Source organism: Phyllobates terribilis, unplaced genomic scaffold (genome assembly GCF_046119375.1).
Source record: "Phyllobates terribilis strain yellow unplaced genomic scaffold, ASM4611937v1 Scaffold_3__8_contigs__length_932513732, whole genome shotgun sequence".
In the NCBI taxonomy this organism is placed as follows: Eukaryota; Metazoa; Chordata; class Amphibia; order Anura; family Dendrobatidae; genus Phyllobates; species Phyllobates terribilis.
Genome location: NW_027362763.1, coordinates 344,676,917 through 344,692,599, shown reverse-complemented (window position 1 = coordinate 344,692,599; position 15,683 = coordinate 344,676,917). Strand labels below are relative to the sequence as shown.

Below are 15,683 nucleotides of genomic sequence, written 5' to 3'. Positions count from 1 at the left end.
TGCACCTCTGCCAGAGGTGTGATATTCCACTCCCGGGTAAGGATGGAGTATGGACCAGGGCCCAGTTAGCTGCATGCATCACACACACACCATTTCCGGGGGACAGCTCAACGGTGCTCCCATTAGTACAGTAATGCAGGCACGACAGACCATGTCACTGGCTGGAGTGGGGAGGGGGGAGGAAAACCCAGTGATGTAGGAGCAGGAGGGGACGGTTTCTGAGCATAGGTAGGAGCTCATTGGTTGCTGGTCACCTGAGCTCACACACTAGGGGAGGGTATATAAGGTGGGCATCATCTTAGTTCTGGGTCAGTTCAGTCAGAGAAGAAGCAGAGTGGAGATGTGACACGGAGCTGTGGCTCAGCCTCGGCCCAGCTCCACGAGGCAGGCCTAGGGTGAAGGCCGGAGCAGAAGAAAGGAACTGAAACAGAAAGGAACAGAAACAGAAAGGAACAGAAAAGAAAGAGAAGTACCCAAAGTGTAGAAGAGTTCAGAAACAAGAAGGCAGAAGGGACCCTAAGAGCCCATGAGAATACCGGGTGAAGGGTCAGGCAGATTAAGGGTACCGGATCCCAAGTTGGTGGAGGAGAAACTACCCTCAGCCAAAGATCGGAGGTCGTGATCATTTATTGGTGCGACACCTCACCAAATCTGCTAGGAAGGCACCATATAGGACAGCGGGGAACGGGGCCCACGTTTACCCACGCAGATCCGCGGCAGCTGGACAGAAGTTGGTCACTGGTGGGGCAGGCCAGAGAAAGGATAGAAGGGGGTCCTGTGCTATATTCCTGAACTGCCTGGGGGTTGACCGAGCCCCTCACCTGGTGGACGCAGCACGGCTCGGGCGGTCATTGCTGACAGAAGTGACTGGGAATATACGAACTGTGAGTAAAAGACCCTGGACTGCAACACATTGTCTTTGTGCTTTTTACTTCGCCAGCACTAACGGTACTGGGACGCCCTGCTCCATCACCCCCACCATCCACTACACTGCCCTGGGGCTGCACTCTTCCCATGGGGAGTTACACTACCTCAGCTGCATACACCATCCGCCTCAGCGGTCTGCCTTGCAGCGGCGGTTCATAATAGCCGCAATCCACGGGTGGCGTAGTCGGACATCACTTAAAACTTATAAAGGACTGCCACTGGTTTGACCCCCCTGAGCCACGGGACCGGATCGCCACTACTACCCCCATCGTCTCCCCATTGCCCGGTCCGAGTGCCCCACGGCCCAGGGGGCGAGTCACCCCCATATGCCTCATTACAAGAAATCTTCCGCTGGGGGTTCAGTCTGAATCACGTATTTCACAGATTTACACAGAAACCTCAGTGTAAGCACTCAGCGCAGAGTGCAGAATAGATGGGAGCCGAGTTTTACTGCGAATGAACAAATCAGCAGCAGGTGAAGAATTGGTTTTATTTATTTTTTATGCCGTTCCCTGTGCGGTATAAGTGATTATACGACTTTATTCTTCGGGTTGGTGCGATTACAGCGATACCAGATTTATATCGGGTTTTATGATTGACGTTGTCAAACACAAAAAAAAACTTTTTTTTTGCAAAGACTAGTTTTCACATCACCATATTTTGAGAGCTATAATTTTTCTAGATTTCGGCCAACAAAGTCACGTAACGGCTTGTTTTTTGAGAGACAAGTTAACGTTTTTACTGGTACCATTTTTGGGCACGTGACATTTTTTGATCTCTTTCTATTCTGATTTTTGGGAGGCAGAATAAACAAAAACCAACAATTCAGGAATTGTTTTTTAGGGTTTTTTTTTATGCTGTTCCGCATGTAGTCAAATTGATAAGGCAGCGTTACTCATCGGGTCAGTACGTGTACAACGGTACCACATTTATATCTGAATTTTTTTTATGTTTTGTTACTTTTACACAATAAAAACTATTTTATAGAAAAAAAAAATTTTTTTGCATTGCTTTATTCTGAGAGCAATATTTTTTTTACTTTTCAGCTGATGGCACAATTTAAGCCAACTATTGGGTTAAGTAAAGCTAGATAGGCTAGGTCAGATTTATCAAAAAGCATTAACCGCTTTGATAAATCTGGTGCATTTTGAGACTGTCTAATGTAAGTTGGCATTGCCTTAGAATTAGACAGTATTAATAAATATGCCTCAATTCTGCAAAAAACAATCCATTACTTATTGTTACAGCTGTCATTGTCTTCTGTAAAATTATATATAGTTTGTTATCTTCGGAAAGAATGACAAGTTACTACTAACTTATAAGTACATTTACGCAAAACTGGATGCTGCATTCTGTACATAGAGAAATGGTGAATATACAGCTTAGAAAGCATGAAGTGAACACTGAAAACAGGTTCAGATCGGCTGCATCAGGCACCATAATATTTAACACAGTGCTTTTCTAATATAATTGCAGTACAATAACATATACTAAAGATCATTATGAATTGAGCCATCCACAATTAAGGCTTAGTCTAAATGTACAAAAATGTTATGGGCAATTAATATTAGTATTGTAAGTAAATGTGGGGCAATGGGAACAATAATAAAAAATATATCAAATTGTTTTCATGATTAAATTAAAAACATAAAGGTACACAGGAATTTTACATCAGCCATGTACAGTACTTACCCTCGCAGGTTCTATTTACGAGCGTGAATCCAGTATCGCAAGAACATTCATAGCTGCCATTTGTGTTCATACAGGATCCATTTACCCCACAAATAGAGACATTTTCAATACACTCATCGATATCTGCAAAATTATATAAAGAAAATGTATTTGCTGATAGAAACAGTAGGTTATTATAGAAATTGTAGGTTGATATAGGAAATAAGGAAGGTTTGTACAGAGCGTCCAGCTGTAAAACTTGTACTTGTAGAACCTCGGACATCTATTATGTGAGATAAGAAACGTATATGCTCACCCGTACATTCCTTCCCATCACCAGAGTACCCGTCCCTGCATGTGCAGATGTAGGAGCCGTCAGTGTTGGTACAGTCCGCCCAGAGACTGCAGTCATTAGTTGTTTTACACTCATCAATGTCTGTGCAGTTTTCTCCATAATACCCTTGGTGACAATCACATCTGTATGACCCAAGCGTGTTGGTACAATTTGAATGGAGAGGGCACACGGTGACATTTTCCAGGCATTCATCTATATCTGCAGTGATGAGTACAAAAATCTGATAAGCAAAATGCCATAACAACAACTGTGCAGGTATTTAGTGGTGACAGCCATCTTCATAATATGTATAAGATGTTATCCCAGGCTGATAGCTGTTTTCAATTTTGACATGATATAATAGTATAATAATTTTTCTGCATCATGTAAAGATGTCCAAGTATGCATTGGTGTAGCTAGAGTCCTATGGGCCCCTGTCAAAATTTGGACCTGGGCCCCCACCTCCGTGTTGGTCAGATATAAGGGCCTTTGTAGCATTCTAGATCCTATAAAGACATGTGTAATTATTAGTGTTGAGCGAACATGCTCGACACTGCTCGGTACTCGCCCGAGCATCACGCTACTCGGGCGGGAGCTCGGGTCTCCGTCCTGCATGTTTGGCACTCTTTACAGAGCCAATGAACATGCAGGGATTGCCAGCCAGTCACTGTAATGCCGCAGCCATGTTGTTTGTGGGCATTACAGTGATTGGCTGGCCGCACAGCGTCACCTTGAGTATTTAAAACCGGGCGCTGCCATCTTGGACACAGTCGCTCCGGATCAGACAGTGTAGGGACAGCGCTGCTGATTTAGGGAGAGATATATCCTGCAAAATAGTTAGTGTAGGGTCTGTAAAGGCTGCCAGATCAAACAAACAGTCCTTCTCAGGACTAATATCCATCCCAGGTATATCAGGCAGGCAGGCAGGCAGGCTGTATAGGAGACGCAGTGGTTATACCAGCAAACGCTGCATTACAGTCCTGTGTGCTGCTCCTGTTGCTGAAATTGCTGGACTTAGCTCCAGGTCCCAGGGGCCAGGAAAAATCCTTTTTTTTTATCTAAATCCTCTTTTCTTTTTCCTCCTTCACAATGTACAAATACCCATCTTATTAACCTTTTGGTGTCCCCCCCCCCAAAAAAAAAAAATAGTGTGCCTCTGATTTTTCAGACACAAATATATCTGTTGAAAATAGTCTGGTGTAGCCCAGAGAAATAGAAGTGTGGTTTTGCAGTTCTATGGGCCATTTGTATCTAAAAAAAACAGTTTGAGTGTGTCGCTCACTGTTCAGCCGCAAATATGTATATTTAAAAAAGTCTGGTATACACCAGTAAATTATTACTGTGGTTTTGATGTTCCACGGTAAAACATCTCTATTATCCTGTTTTTGGCATTTTTTGCTGTATAAAAATAATAATAGTGTCTCCCTGATTTTTCAGACACAAATATATCTGTTGAAAATAGTCTGGTGTAGGCCAGAGAGACAGAAGTGTGCTTTTGCTGTTCCACGGTAAAAAATCTCTATTATCCTGCTTTTTGCATTTTTTGCTGTAAAAAAAAAAAATAATAGTGTCTCCCTGATTTTTCAGACACAAATATATCTGTTGAAAATAGTCTGGTGTAGGCCCGAGAAATACAAGTGTGGTTTTGCAGTTCCACGGTACAAACCTCTGTATTATCCACTTTTGGGCCATTTGTATCTAAAAAAAACAGTTTGAGTGTGTCGCTCACTGTTCAGCCGCAAATATATATATATTTTAAAATGCCTGGTATACACCAGTAAATTATAACTGTGGTTTTGCTGTTCCACAGTAAAAAATCTCTATTATCCTGCTTTTGGCATTTTTTGCCGTAAAAAATAAATAGTGTCTCCTGATTGTTCAGACACAAATATATCTGTTGAAAATAGTCTGGTGTAGGCCCGAGAAATACAAGTGTGGCTTTGCAGTTTCACGGTTCAAACCTCTGTATTATCCACTTTTGGGCCATTTGTATCTAAAAAAAACAGTTTGAGTGTGTCGCTCACTGTTCAGCCGCAAATATATATATATTTTAAAATGCCTGGTATACACCAGTAAATTATAACTGTGGTTTTGCTGTTCCACAGTAAAAAATCTCTATTATCCTGCTTTTGGCATTTTTTGCCGTAAAAAATAAATAGTGTCTCCTGATTGTTCAGACACAAATATATCTGTTGAAAATAGTCTGGTGTAGGCCCGAGAAATACAAGTGTGGCTTTGCAGTTTCACGGTTCAAACCTCTGTATTATCCACTTTTGGGCCATTTGTATCTAAAAAAAACAGTTTGAGTGTGTCGCTCACTGTTCAGCCGCAAATATATATATATTCAAAAAAGTCTGGTATACACAAGTAAATTATAACTGTGGTTTTGCTGTTCCACGGTAAAACATCTCTATTATCCTGCTTTTGGCATTTTTTGCTGTAAAAAATAAATAGTGTCTCCTGATTGTTCAGACACAAATATATCTGTTGAAAATAGTCTGGTGTAGGCCCGAGAAATACAAGTGTGGCTTTGCAGTTTCACGGTTCAAACCTCTGTATTATCCACTTTTGGGCCATTTGTATCTAAAAAAAACAGTTTGAGTGTGTCGCTCACTGTTCAGCCGCAAATATCTCTATTTAAAAAAGTGTGGTATACCCCAGTAAACAATAACTGTGGTTTTGCCATCCCACGGTAAAAAATCTCTATTATTCAGTTTTTGGTAGTTTTTTCCGTAAAGAAAAACAGTAGTGTCTCCTGACTGTTGTGACACAAAAATATATCTGTTGAAAATAGTCTTGTGTAGGCCCGACATCCCAGTGTGGTTTCGCAGTTCCACGGGTCAAATCGCTGTACTATCCAGTTTTGGGCCTTTGGTATCTAAAAAAAAAGCAGTTTGAGTGTGTCGCTCACTGTTCATCCGCAAATATCTCTATTTAAAAAAGTGTGGTATACCCCAGTAAACAATAACTGTGGTTTTCCTCTTCCACGGTTCTAATCTACTCTTTATTACCCTTTTTCCATTGATAGTGCAAGTGTAAGCTATTTTACTTCATTTACAATGGGCAAGGCGCGTGGCAAGGGACGTGGAAGTGGACGTTCTGGTGATGGTTCGTGCAGAGGACGGGGCCGTGGCTAAGGTGAAAATGTGCCACAACCAACAGCCACATCTTCTCGCTCCCACTTCTTGACCGAATTACTAGGGAAGCACAGAACAACACCAGTATTGAGAACTGATCAGTGTGAACAGGTTATTAATTGGATAGCAGACAATACTTTCAGTTACCTGGGCACCACCACCTCCAGTCTGTCTTCCACACGGTCAACTCTTAGTAGCCGTGAGTCTCGACCGCATACTCCTCCTCACCCTGATGCTCCTTCCTCCCACCATGCCGAGTGTCGTCAGACGGCAAGTGATCCTACACTTGGACACTCTGAAGAGCTGTTCACTGGTCCATTTCCATATTTGGGCCCCTCGCCTGATACGCTTGAAGTGGTGGAAGAGGAGATCCCATGTTGCGATGCCCAAATATTTGAACAGCTACGGCCACAGGAAGTCGACGTTGGCAATCTGTCACAAGAGGTGGACGATGACGAGACACAATTGCCAGGAAGTGAGGAGGAGGATCGTGGTGCGCAAGTGGAAGAGGAGGAGGTGGTGGATGATCTAGTAACTGACCCAACGTGGAAGGAGGACATGCAGAGTGAGGCCAGCAGCACACAGGGGGAAGGAGGCAGAGTACCCCAACAGGCAGGAAGAAGCAGTGTGGTGGCCGCAGACAGAAGGCAGGCAACCATTCCCTGTAACACCAACACGAGGGACGTTGCCAGTACAAGCGGTAGGTCTTCCAGAGTCTGGAATTTTTTTAAAGACTCTGCTGATAACCCCAAAAAGGCCATATGTTCCACCTGCCATGCCAGCATCAGCAGGGGTGACAAAACTACCAGCCTGACCACCACCAGCATGATCAGGCACATGGCAGCAAAGCACCCGACTTTGTGGGGCGAAACCCAGGGTCCACGACCAGTGTCAGCGGGTGTCACCACTGCTTCTTCCACTGTTGTGCGTGCAATAGAACCCCCTGTTGTGTGTGCAAGGCAATCCCCTGTCCATACTGCATGTAAAGATGCCCCCTCCTCTCAGTCTTCACTTGTTATGGCAGTTTCTCAAAAAACAGCATCAACGTCCACGTCCACGTCCCACCGCAGCGTTCAATTGTCCATATCCCAGACCTTTGAACGAAAGCGGAAATTCGCAGCTAACGCCCCACAGGCCACAGTCCTAAATTCGCACATTTCACAACTGCTTGCATTGGAAATGTTGCCTTTTAGGCTGGTGGAGACCGAATCCTTCCGCAATCCTATGGCGGAGGCCGTCACTCGGTACTCGGTCCCCAGCCGACACTATTTTGCCCGGTGTGCCATCCCCGCACTACACAAGCACGTGTCCCAAAGCATTTGCCATGCCCTCAACAACGCAGTTACTGGGAGAGTCCACCTGACAACGGACACGTGGACAAGTGCTTGTGGCCAGGGACGGTATATCTCTCTGACGGCACACTGGGTAAACATAGTGGAAGCCAGGACCCAGTCGGACCTTGGGACGGAACATATCCTCCCCACACCGAGGATTGCTGGCCCTATGTCAGTCAGAGTTGCCCCCACAGTGTACAGCTCCTGCGCATCCTCCTCCTCCTCCTCCTCCTCCTCATGTTCAGCCTCCATCTCAGATATCACCACATCAGTTACAAGCTGGAAGCATTGCAGTACTGCCTCCGCCAAGCGGCAACAGGCTGTGCTGAAACTCATAAGCTTAGGTGATAAACCTCACACTGCTTGTGAGTTGTGGACAGCTGTGAAAGAGCAGGCAGATCTGTGGCTGAGACCGCTGAACCTACATCCCGGCATGGTCGTGTGTGACAATGGCCGTAACCTGCTGGCGGCTCTGAGGCGAGGTGAGATCACACACGTACCATGCCTGGCTCATGTGCTTAACCTCGTGGTTCAGCGGTTTCTTAAATCGTACCCCGAGTTGCCAGATCTGCTCGTGAAAGTACGCCGCTTGTCAGCTCATTTTCGCAAGTCGGCTACAGCTTCCGCCGCCCTTGCTGTGTTGCAGCAGCGTTTGCAGCTTCCGGCACACCGACTGGTGTGTGATGTCCCCACACGTTGGAACTCTACCCTCCACATGTTGCAAAGGATTTGTGAGCAGAAGAGAGCAGTTGTGGAGTACCAGCTGCAACAAGGCCGTCGATATTCAGGTCAGACTCCACACATAAGACCTCAGGAGTGGACCTGGATGTCTGACATATGTACCATCCTGACAAACTTTGAGGAGGCCACCAAGATGGTGAGTGGCGATGACGCCATCATTAGTGTCAGCATCCCACTTGTCTGTCTTTTGCAACGCTCTCTGCAGAGAATTAAAGAGGAGGCATTGCAGCCAGAGTATGATGAGATGGATCAAGAAGCCGTAGCGGGCGATTACACACAGCCCAGCCTCATCTCATCCCAACGTGCATTGGGGGACAATGAGGGAGAGGAGGAGGAGGAGGAGGAGGAAGAACAGGAGCTGCTATCATGCGTTGTAGACGGTAGTACCTGTACAAGTGTCATACTGTCAGCATGGGTGGCCTGAGGACAGGGGGGAGGAGGAAGAGGAGGAGGAGGAGGAGAGCATGGTCAGTCGTCATCTTGGTGAGGACACGGAAATCTTGCCCGTTACCAGTCTGGCACGCATGGCTGACTTTATGTTACGCTGCCGTAACCGTGACCCTCGCGTTGTCAAAATGTTGGGTGACAGTCATTACTGGTTGGTGACACTTGTAGATCCCTGCTACAAGGAGAACTTTCACTCTCTTATTCCTGAGGTGGAGAGGTCTACAAAAATGGGGCAATACCAGAAGGCCCTTGCTACAGAACTCTTAAAAAAATTCCCATCTGAACACGCTAGCGGCAGAGGTCACAGTTCGTTGCCCAACCAAGGCGTACAGGCGAGAGAGATGCAACTCCAATCCAGCAGAGGCAGGGGAACACTGTCAACGTTCTGGGACAGTTTTTTGACACCCGCCCAGCTTACAGGCCCTGAGGCGCGGGGTACTCTCACAAGGAGTGGAAAGTTTCAAAAGATGGTGAGGGAGTACCTTGCCGATCGTACCAGCGTCCTCCGTGATTCCTCTGTGCCTTTTAATTATTGGGTATCCAAGCTGGACACTTGGAATGAACTCGCTCTGTACACCTTGGAGGTCCTGGCCTGCCCTGCCGCTAGCGTGTTATCGGAGCGTGTTTTAGTGCCACTGGGGGAATTATAACTGATAAGCGCACTCGCCTGTCAACTGACAATGCTGACAAGCTGACCCTTATCAAAATGAACAAGGGCTGGATTGGGCCAGACTTCTCATCACCACCAAATGACAGCAGAGTAACATAAAGTCAAATCCACTGTGTTATTTCGGGAGGTGTATTCACATGCACCGCTTCACACCCACACATGGGTATACGCTTCCTCGTTTCGGCTGTTTAATCTTCTTCTCCTTATCCTCAGCCTCCACCACCACTATACCACCAGGGTGCCAGCATTGCAAGTTCCTCCGTCCTAATTTTTGGCAGCTTTTGCTGGGAAAGCATAAGCAAATACCATGGGAGACCCACTCCCCAATAATGGGACTTATGTTTGTAATATGCTGTACTGCATGGCTCTTGTAAGGGGCATTGCAAGTTGCTCCGTCCTAATTTTTGGCAGCTTTTGCTTGCAAGGCATAAGCAAATACTATGGGACACCGACTCCCCAATAATGGGACTTATGTTTGTAATATGCTGTACTGCATGGCTCTTGTAAGGGGCATTGCAAGTTGCTCCGTCCTAATTTTTGGCAGCTTTTGCTGGGAAAGCATAAGCAAATACTATGGGAGACCCACTCCCCAAGAATGGGACTTATGTTTGTAATATGCTGTACTGCATGGCTCTTGTAAGGGGCATTGCAAGTTGCTCCGTCCTAATTTTTGGCAGCTTTTGCTGGGAAAGCATAAGCAAATACTATGGGAGACCCACTCCCCAATAATGGGACTTATGTTTGTAATATGCTGTACTGCATGGCTCTTGTAAGGGGCATTGCAAGTTGCTCCGTCCTAATTTTTGGCAGCTTTTGCTGGGAAAGCATAAGCAAATACTATGGGAGACCCACTCCCCAATAATGGGACTTATGTTTGTAATATGCTGTACTGCATGGCTCTTGTAAGGGGCATTGCAAGTTGCTCCATCCTAATTTTTGGCAGCTTTTGCTGGGAAAGCATAAGCAAATACTATGGGAGACCCCCTCCCCAATAATGGGACTTATGTTTGTAATATGCTGTACTGCATGTGACGTGCCCCCTGGGCCGTGTGTACACGTGTGTGGGATACCCGGTGCCGGGTCTCTGGGGTCTGTAGTCTCCGTGGCGGTGACCCGGTCCCGTGGCTCAGGCTGGTCAAACCAGTGGCAGTCTTTCTTAGGTTTTGAGATTAATTGTCCGACTGCGCCACCCGTGGATTGCGGTCAGGGAGTACCACCGCTGCGAGGCAGACCGCTGATGCTGGTGTTGTGTGCGCAGCATAGAATGGGATAACTCCCCTCGGGAGGAGTATAGCCTCAGGGCAGTGAGTGTGGATGATGGGGGTGATGGTGCACGAGCGCAGCATGAACGACTCAGAGTCTTTGCAGTGCAGTTCAGGGTCTTTACTGGTGATTATAAGGTAGACCCTCCCGGGAGTACTGGCTAGCATAAGAGGCCTGGTCAGGCTGTGAGCAAGCAGGAGTTCCCCTGGCCAGGTGGAGTTGTAGGCCTCCCCGTCTGTCTGCACTCTTCCTGGCTACCTTGCTGTAAGCGGGTAGAAGTAGCCCACGTCCCTGAGTGTACCGTGTAGTGCTCACCCGTATGGCTGGTGACTTGGGGCCTTCTGTTAGCCTCTGCTCCACGATGGCAGTGCTGGTCCCTTGCTTGTGACTGAGCCTCCGGGCTTCTATGGCCAGAGGACCTGAAATCCCCTGCTGGCTGGTTTCTGCTGCTGGATATATAAGTCCTCACAGCTTCGGACTCCTGTGTCCGGTTCTTATTGTCTTCTGCCAGGGCGAGCTCTGCTCAGCTTCCAGCCCCTGGTCTTTAGCTCCTAGCTCCTACAGAGCTTCTTGCTGTTACTTTCCCTTGCTCTCACTCTGACTCTGACTGTTCTCTGACTCACTCAACCCCGCCCCAGATCCAGTTTATAAGGGCAGAATTCTCCCCTCCCAGGACTGGGGCAGAAAAAGGTTTAGTTAATGCCCTCTGACCTCCATGTCATTTCCAAGGGGCATTGGAGTGGCTCGAAATTTTTGGTAGGCATTGCACTCACTGTATGCCCTATAACTGTGTAGCCGACCCGCTCCTTTTGTTACAGAAACATATCCTACAAGACATATCTGGTTGACTGGCCTGATATTGATGTGAATGGTCCCTGTTCCTCCTGCTCTTTCTCCTTTGCCACCACCTCATCCATCATTTATCACCTGAAGCTTTGTTTTAACGGGAGTTATAGAACTGGGATAGTAGCAGGAAAACATCCAGCAATCCTCGGAGGAGGTAGGATATGCGCCAAAACGCGGACCACCTCAGGCCTAGCCGCTACTACATACATGCGCTTGCATTCCAAGAAAACAAAGCAGATGCTAACTTCTATCATCATCATCATGCTCCTCACCTAGGCACTCTCAACTCCCCTGATGGAGAAGCCAGGGCCCACCGGAGGAGTCTGGTTCTCTGGTGGGCTCGTCCAATGCTGCCCTAAAGCAGGCCAGGCTAAGAAAAGTGTGGGGGAAGGTGACAGGAGAAATCAGGGCGGCTGGGGACCGAGTATGGACACCTGGCCGCCACCTGGCGGCTGGGGACCAAGCGTGGACACCCGGCCGCCGGGCGGCTGGGGACAGAGTATGGATACCTCGCTGCCGAAGCGGCCATGAGGTAGTGGCCAGCTTCTGCCTCCTCCAAACTAAAAGGCCCTATTTCAAGTGAAAGCTAGCAGTATGGTATTGCAGCCTGCGGGTGGGTGGGTGGTTGGCTGCATATTTTCGCTTGCATTGCAAGGAATGGGGGAGGTACAATTGAACACTGCCCTGGGACAAGGACTTGCACGGGGATAGTTGCAAGTCTGCATCTTCTGATGCGGCAAGGATCACTTCTGATGGGCACACTTTTAGACAGTGACCTAGGGGTCAGAGATGCTTCCAGGGGTCTTCCCCATGCTGATCCCTTGTCTTTTCAGCACTGCATGCATGTGTCACACAGCACATGGCCAGATAAGGTTGTAAAATGTTAAAATGACATTTCCCGGTGAACGCATTTGTCACGGTTGAAAGCAATACAAAAGTGCAAAAACGCATGAAAAATGCTACTTGTGAACATAGCCCAAGTTGTGGAGGAGTATTTTTGTTTTTCGTTGTTTATTTTACCTTATACACAAGTTTTTACCCTGGAAAGGAAATTCCTTAACATATTTCACAGGAAAACCGTTTCAGTTTCGTTTTTGAACTTTTATTGTGAGCCCGCAAAAGTGGCTTAATACCTCTGACCACGTTGTTGACAGCAGTGTCCTGGGGGTCAGAAATGCTTCCAGGGGCGATCCCCATGCTGCCCCCATGTCTTTTGAGCACTGTCACTATCGTTTTGGGCACTTTTTAGGCTTTCTACAGACTGCCGGGGGTGCTGCCGCAAAAATGCTCGGGTCTCTCATAGACTAACATTGGGCTCGTTGCTCGGGTCGAGCACCCGAGTATCACGGTAAGCTCGGCCCGACTTTTTTTTTACACTTTCTGCTTGCTTCTATAGTCTCCAGAGAAGACTAGAAGCAGCAGTTGTCTGATTGCTTCTACTGCATACAAGCGATGAGCAGATTGCTTGTATGCAGGAGAAATGCTCACTTGCTATGAGCGCTGACCACTAGGTGGCGCTCATAGCAATTGAGACATGACAACCACAGGCGTCTGCTGCAGACCCTGAGTTGTCATGCCCACCCATTGGTGACCCGCGATCACGTGATGGGGTCACTGATGGGCGGGGCTTAGGACTCCCAGAAGCGCGAGTTAAATGCCACTGTCAGAGATTTAACATGTTAACAGCCGCGGGTGGATTGCGATTCCAATAATCAGCTGACATGTGCTCGCTTCAGTGCGGGCTCACCGCCGGAGCACCCGCTGAACCGGCCTTCCCGACCTGCTGCATACTATTACTGACCAGGTCGGAAAGGGGTTAAGGACCATCCTTTCCAGGGAAAAGACTTGTGTATAAGTTAAAATAAATGACCAAAAACAAAAATACTCCTCCACACCTTCGGCTATGTTCACAAGTAGCATTTTTTATGCGTTTTTGCACTTTTGTATTGCTTTCAACTATGACAAATGCATTCACCGGGAAATGTCATTTTAACATTTTACAACCTTATCTGGCCATGTGCTGTGTGACACATGCATAAAGTGCTGAAAAGACATGGGAACAGCATGGGGAAGACCCCAGGAAGCATCTCTGACTCCCAGGTCACTGTCTAAAAGTGTGCCCATCAGAAGTGATCCTTGCCGCATCAGAAGATGCAGACTTGCAACTATCCCCATGCAAGTTCTAGTCCCAGGGCAGTGTTCAATTGTACCTCCCCCATTCCTTGCAATACAAGCGCAAGTATGCAGCCTGCCACACACCCACCCCCAGGCTGCAATACCATACTGCTTGCTTGCTTGAACTTGAAATTGGGCCTTTTAGGCATGTGGAGGCGGAATCTGGCCACCACGTCATGGCTGTGTTGGCGGCCTGGAATCCATACTCAGTCCCCAGTCGCCCGGCGGCCGGGTGTCCATACTCAGTCCCCAGCCGCCCCGCGGCCGAGTGTCCACACGGTCCCCAGCCGCCTGGGGGCAGTCGGGTGTCCATAATCGGTCCCCAGCCGCCCCCATTTCTCCTTGGAACATCCCCCCCACACACTTTTCTTAGCCCGGCCTGCTTTAGGCAGCATTGGACGAGCACACCAGAGAACCAGACTCCTCCGGTGGGCCCTGACTTCTCCATCGGTGGAGTTGAGAGTGCCAAGGTGAGGAGCATGATGATGATGACAGAAGTTAGCATCTGCTATGTTTTCTTTTAATGCAAGTGTAAGTGTGCAGCCTGCCACCCACCCACCCCCAGACTGCAATTCCATACTGCTAGCTTGCACTTGAAATGGGGTCTTTTAGTTTAGAGGAGGCCGAAGCTGGCCACTACCTCATGGCTGCTTCGGCAGCGAGGTATCCATACTCAGTCCCCAGCTGCCCCTATTTGTCCTGGTGTGCCTTATACATAAGATTAAGCGTGTATACCAAAACATTACCTGTGCCCTCCCCAGTGCATTTAGTGGGAAGGAGAGCCTATTCCGCTGTAGTGTGTGCATGCCAAACCCCTGTTCATGGTACATGCGAAGATGCCTCCCACCTTGCACCTGTCATTGCAGACTTGCAACTATCCCCATTCAAGTCCTTGTCCCAGGGCAGTGTTCAATTGTACCTCTCCCATTCCTTGCAATGCAAGCGCAAGTATGCAGCCTGCCACCCACACACCGCCAGGCTGCAATACCATACTGCTTGCTTGCTTGCACTTTAAATTGGGCCTTTTAGGCATGTGGAGGCGGAATCTGGCCACCACACTATGGCTGTGTCGGCGGCCTGGTATCCATGCTCAGTCCCCAGCCGCCTGGTGGCCGGGTGTCCCCGCTTGCTCCCCAGCCTCCAGGGGGTGGCCGGGTGTCCATACTCGGTCCCCAGCCACCCCTATTTGTACCGGTAACCTTTCCCACACTTTTCTTAGCCTGGCCTGCTTTAGGGCAGCATTGGCCGAGCCCACCGGACTATCAGACTCCTCCGGTGGGCCCTGGCTTCTCCATCAGGGGAGTTGAGAGTGCCTAGGTGAGGAGCATGATGAGGATGATAGAAGTTAGCATCTGCTTTGTTTTGGTGTAATGCAAGCGCATGTATGTAGTAGCGGCTAGGCCTGAGGAGGTCAGCGTTTTGGCGCATATCCTACCTCCTCCGAGGATTGCTGGATGTTTTCCTGCTACTATCCAAGTTCTATGACTCCCGTTAAAACAAAGTTTCAGGTGATAAATGATGGATGAGGTAGTGGCAAAGGAGAAAGAGCAGGAGGAACAGGGACCATTCACATCAATATCAGGCCAGTCAACCAGATATGTCTTGTAGGATATGTTTCTGTAACAAAAGGAGTGCTTCGGCTACACAGTTATAGGGCATACAGTGAGTGCAATGCCTACCAAAAATTTCGAGGCACTCCAATGCCCCTTGGAAATGACATGGAGGTCAGAGGGCGTTAACTAAACCTTTTTTTCCATTTATAGCAACTGGGTCTCCTGTGCACTGTTGGCCTAAGCAGTGAATGGAAGGCTTTCCAAAAATTATGAGGTACTGCAATGCCCCTTACAAGAGCCATGTGTGGCACCCCAGGGGTCTGGTCACCACAGTAATAGAGATTACGTCGGAGAGCAAGTGGGAGGTTTCCTGGTCAGGATCCCTTAAACATGCAACATCCTCCTGCCCCAGTCCTGGGAGGGGAGAATTCTGCCCTTATAAACTGGATCTGGGGTGGGGTTGAGTGAGTCAGAGAACAGAGAACAGTCAGAGTGAGAGCAAGGGAAAGTAACAGCAAGGAGCTCTGTAGGAGCTAGGAGCTAAAGACGAGGGTCTGGAAGCTGAGCAGAGCTCGCCCTGGCAGA

The 15,683-nt window shown here is 48.0% G+C and overlaps 1 protein-coding gene across 9 annotated transcripts in view; it reads right to left on the bottom strand.

The window, feature by feature from the left end:
• The window catches only part of LOC141259357 (uncharacterized), a 374,844-nt gene that overhangs the window by 246,525 nt on the left and 112,636 nt on the right, over window positions 1–15,683 (bottom strand). For 6 of the 9 annotated variants that reach the window (XM_073675221.1, XM_073675224.1, XM_073675227.1 and 3 more), the window contains exons 40-41: window positions 2,915–3,151; window positions 2,620–2,742 (exon numbers count right to left, since the gene is read on the bottom strand). The exons of 1 other annotated variant lie outside the window; for it this stretch is intronic. In XM_073675221.1, the coding sequence (XP_073531322.1) occupies window positions 2,620–2,742; window positions 2,915–3,151 (360 nt within the window). The remainder of the gene's footprint in view (window positions 1–2,619; window positions 2,743–2,914; window positions 3,152–15,683) is intronic. 2 more of the 9 variants (XM_073675228.1, XM_073675230.1) reach the window with 1 other exon arrangement.